At 47.3% G+C, this 4,566-nt stretch overlaps 2 protein-coding genes across 2 annotated transcripts in view; both read left to right on the top strand.

The window, feature by feature from the left end:
* EMH_0039960 (uncharacterized protein) overlaps positions 1–248 on the top strand; it is a gene marked incomplete at both ends in the record, with an annotated part of 378 nt that extends 130 nt beyond the window's left edge. Inside the window, one exon of the mRNA XM_013495452.1 lies at positions 6–248. Within this exon, the coding sequence (XP_013350906.1) occupies positions 6–248 (243 nt within the window). The remainder of the gene's footprint in view (positions 1–5) is intronic.
* A 799-nt stretch (positions 249–1,047) lies between these two features.
* EMH_0039950 (uncharacterized protein) overlaps positions 1,048–4,566 on the top strand; it is a gene marked incomplete at both ends in the record, with an annotated part of 3,630 nt that continues 111 nt past the window's right edge. The window contains 6 exon segments of the mRNA XM_013495451.1: positions 1,048–1,051; positions 1,731–1,792; positions 1,796–1,927; positions 2,154–2,619; positions 2,944–3,930; positions 4,565–4,566. Coding sequence (XP_013350905.1) covers positions 1,048–1,051; positions 1,731–1,792; positions 1,796–1,927; positions 2,154–2,619; positions 2,944–3,930; positions 4,565–4,566 — 1,653 coding nt within the window.

Below are 4,566 nucleotides of genomic sequence, written 5' to 3'. Positions count from 1 at the left end.
AGCAGCAGCAGCAGCAGCAGCAGCAGCAGCAGCAGCAGCAGCAGCAGCAACAGCAGCAGGGGGAGCAGCAGCAGAGGGAGCAGCACAAGCAGCAGCAGCAGGAGGAGCAGCTGCAGCAGCAGGAACAACAGGAGCAGCCGCAGCAGCAGGAGCAGCTGCAGCCGCAGGAGCAGCTGCAGCTGCAGCAGCTGCAGCAGCAGCAGCTGCAGCAGCAGCACCTGCAGCAGCAGCAGCAGCAGACAGCATAGAGACGTTTGCTGCTGCTGCTAAGGAATAGATAAACCTAACCAAACAACGGATGGCCTATTTATTTATTTTTGTTTCTTTCTGTCTCTCTTTTTCTTTTTTTTCTTTTTTTTTTTATTTCTCTTTTTTCTGTCTCTCTTTGTCTCTGTCTCTTTCTCTCTCTTTCTGTCTTCTCTTTCTGTCTCTCTTTCTCTATCTCTTTCTCTCTCTGTCTGTCTTTCTGTCTCTCTTTTTTTTTTCTTTTTCTCTTTCTTTCTTTCTGTCTCTCTCTCTGTCTATCTCCTTCTGTGTCTCTCTCTTTCTTTTTCTGTTTTTGTCTCTTTCTCTCTCTTCTTTTTCTTTTTCTTTTTCTTTTTTTCTGTATCTCTGTCTCTCTTATACAACAAATCTTTATTGTTTGAAGGCAGCAAAAAGCAGCTTCTGCTGCTGCTGCTGCTGCTGCTGCTGCTGCTGCTGCTGCTGTTCGTGCAGCAGTAGCAGCAGCAGCAGCAGCTCTCTCTGCTGCTTGCATGCAAGCAGCAGCAGCAGCAGCAGCAGCGCGATGCTCTGCATCTTACTGAACCAAACCTACCGGGTGTACAGACACCCCTAAATCCTAAACCCTAAACCCTAATCTCTAAACCCTAAACCCTAAACCCTAAACACTTTCACTGGCTACAGCGAACTCCCCTAGTACAAACCCTAAACCCTAGCCATCTGAACCTCATACACTAAACCCTGAAATATAAACCCTAGGGGCTCAAACCCTAAACCCTAAACGTAAACCCCAAACCCTAAACCCTAAACCCTAAACCCTGTGGTATGGGTAAACCCTAAACCCTAAACCCTTAAACCCTTGAGCACTGAGTCTTCAATATATTTTGTTTTAGTTGTATCTGTTGGGTGTAAACCCTAAACCCTAAACCCTAAACCCCAGCAGCTAAGCCCTAAACCCTCGGTAGCCCTAAACCCTAAACCCTAAACCCTTGTAGCGAAACATAAACTAAAAATAATAAACCTAATCCATAAACCCTAAACCCTTGAAATTACTAGATAAACCCTTCAGCCTGGTGCCACCTAAAGCAACAAACCCTAAACCCTAAACCCTAAACCCTAAACCCTAAACCCTCGGTCGGCGGTGAGTCCATTGGCCTCGAGGGCTCGCTCAGTGGTTGCTGCATCGATTGGGGTAAATAATATAGTTTCTTGGTGTATATACAGCTGAAAATTAATTAAATTTAATAAAAATAAATAAATAAATTAATTTATAAAACTAAAAAAAGAAAAAAAAAAACACCATCGGCAGCAGGCGCAGCAGCGCCGCCGCCGCGCATCGGGGTGGTGAGCCAAGCTGCCTATACACCCCAAACCTCGCAACCACAAACCCTAATTTTAATTTATTTAAACTGTTTTTAATATTTGTTGTTTTTATTTTAAATATTTCGATTAAACAAAACGAAAAAATACACAGAAATACCCTGCTGCTCCTCCCGCCCTTGCTGCAGCAGCAGCAGCAGCAGCAGCAGCAACAGCAGCAGCAGCAGCAGCAGCAGCAGCAGCAGCAGCANTGCTGCAGCAGCAGCAGCAGCAGCAGCAGCAACAGCAGCAGCAGCAGCAGCAGCAGCAGCAGCAGCAGCAATACATAAGCCCATCAACAGCAGCAGCAGCAGCAGCAGCAGCAGAAACATCAGCAGGAATTCAAGTGTGTAGCGGCTGCAGCAGCTTATAAGCCTGCTGTCTCTGCTGCTGCTGCTGCTGCTGCTGTTCTTGCTGCTGCTGCCTCAGTCTCCTTCTTTGTCTATCGAGCCGCCGTAAACCCTAAACCCTAAACCCTAAACCCTAAACCCTAGAACCATCAGGGTTAGGGTTTAGGGCTGCATCTCACCGATGCAGCCCGGCCCTCGAAGCACAACTACATATTCTAGCAGCAGCAGCAGCAGCAGCAGCAGCAGCAGCAGCAGCAGCAGCAGCAGCAGCAGCATCAAGAGGTTTATTTCAAGGTCCCGGTGATGTTTGTCTTCTGGGTATCCAACAAAGGAATGGCAGCAGCGCATCATCTGCTGCTGCTGACGGCTTTGCTGCTGCTGCTGCTGCTCTCTCCTTTCCTCGCTAGCTGCTCGACTGCAGCAGCAGGAGAAGGAATAGCAGCAGCAGCAGCAGCAGCAGCAGCAGCAGCAACACCAGCAGCAGCAGCAACAGCAGCAAGAACAACCGGGGGAGATGAGGCTGACGAAGGTGCTGCAGCAGCAGCAGCAGGAGCAGCAGCAGCAGCAGCAGCAGCAGGATCTCCTGTAGCAGCAAGTATCTCTACTGTATCGAGTCTGCTGCAGCTGCAGCAGCAGCAGCAACTGCAGCTGCAGCTGCAGCAGCAGCAGAAGGATATTCCATCTGTATGTACGCATGCAGGCTGTGCTGCTGGTGCTGCTCATTCTTTTTATTCTGCTGCTCGCCTTTCTTGTTTCTCTTTTTCTTTTTGTTTTATGTGTCCGCTGCATGCAGCAGGACTACCGAAAATCTGTCTGCTGCTGCAGCAGCAAAAAGGATATATAACCCTAATACAAAATATATTCATTTCGGGGGCCCCCCCTTCTTTGTTTGTTTATAAAAAAGCAACAAAAGAAGAGATAGAGAGAACAATACCAGCAGCAGCACAGATTACACCCACACTACCACCTGCTGCTGCAGCAACCTCTCCTGCTGCTGCTGCTGCTGCTGCAGCGGGAACTGCAGCAACAGCAGCAGCAGCAGCAGCAGGGGGATTTGAGTCAGAAGAAGAAGCAATGGCTGCAGAGGGAGAAGAAGAGTACCAAGACGAAGACACGGCCTTCATACAAATACCCACCAGCAGCAGCAGCAGCAGCAGCAGCAGCAGCAGCAGCAGCAGCAGCAGCAGCAGTTTTTTAGAGACAATGCCTGGATTTGATTCATACGAAGCAGACGATGAGGCAGCAGAAGTGGGAATGATGGAAGACAGCAGCAGCAGCAGCAGCAGCAGCTTTTCTAGTTTCAGCAGCAGCAGCAGCAGGAGCCGCAGCAGCAACCACCGCAGCAGCAGCAGCAGCAGCAGCAGCAGGATAACAAAGTATGGAGAAAAACATATATTCTCTCTCGCCCCTTCTGCTGCTGTTGCTGATATGTCTTCTTGTATGGTGGACCACAAAGGATACGTGCGGCTGCAGGTTGCTGTTGTGCTGACGCAAAAAGATATAAATAAACCTAAACCCTTTGTCTTTTATACATATGGCCCCCAAACAGCAGCAGCAGCAGCAGCAGCAGAAGCAGCAGCAGAAGGTGCTGCTGCTGCTGCTGCTGGCAGCAGAGGAATGGAGACAGAAGAATGGGGAGAAGAAGCAGAAGAAGGGTTTCTACAGATGCATGCTGCTGCTGCTGCTGCTGCTGCTGCTGCTGCACCTGCTGCTGCACCTGCTGCTGCTGCAGCAGCAGCACCTGCTGCTGCTGCTGCAGCAGCAGCACCTGGTGCTGTATTTGTTGAGTTTGCGGGGCTGCGCCGTTTGTTTAAGGGGAGAGGAGAAGACGAAGAAGAAGCAGCAGCAGCAGCAGCAGCAGCAGATGACGATGATGATGATGATGCAGCAGCAGCAGCAGCAGGAGGCAGCAAACGTAAAAGGGGGCTGGGGGGCGCGCTGCAGCAGCTATGGAGAAAAAGAAAAAGAAAGGAGACAGAAGAAGAGACAGAATATGAGGGTGAGGATGAGGGAGAGACAGAAGAGACAGAATATAACGAAGAAGAGACAGAAAAAGAGCCAAAAAAAAAACAAAAAAAACAAAAAAAAAAAACAAAAACACACATAAAAACACGCATAGCTCGTGCTCTTCGTTCTGCTGCTGCTGCAGCAGGCAAAACCACCACCACCACCAGCAGCAGCAGCAGCAGCAGCAGCAGCAGCAAGACAAAAATAAAACTAACCCTAGACTTCTCTTCTCCTGCTGCAGCTAAGTGTGGGGCCCCTGCTGTATGGAGCGGCTATCTTCGTGTTTCTTCTTTTTTATTTTTTTATTTTAATTTGCGTGTGCTAGCAGCAGAAGTAAATAAAAAACTAATCAGTTTTATTCTTTCTTCTCTATCCCTAGAAATAGAATGCAGACAAAGACAAGGATGCAGGCTTGAGGATGCGCTCATCTCCTGTGTTAAGGTAAATATAAATATTTATTTTATTTTTATTTTTTATTTATTTATTTTATTTTGTTTTGTTTTGTTTGTTTGTTTGTTTGTTTGTTTTGTTTATTTGTTTGTTTTGTTTATTTGTTTTTTATTTATTTATTTATTTATTTATTTTTTTTTTTGTTTGTTTGTTTTTTTGTTTGTTTGTTTGTTTAGAT

This window comes from Eimeria mitis, genomic scaffold, assembly GCF_000499745.2.
Source record: "Eimeria mitis Houghton genomic scaffold, Emh_scaff1581, whole genome shotgun sequence".
NCBI classification, from domain to species: domain Eukaryota; phylum Apicomplexa; class Conoidasida; order Eucoccidiorida; family Eimeriidae; genus Eimeria; species Eimeria mitis.
The sequence above is the reverse complement of the archived record's forward strand: the minus strand, read 5'-3'. Positions and strand labels throughout refer to the sequence as shown.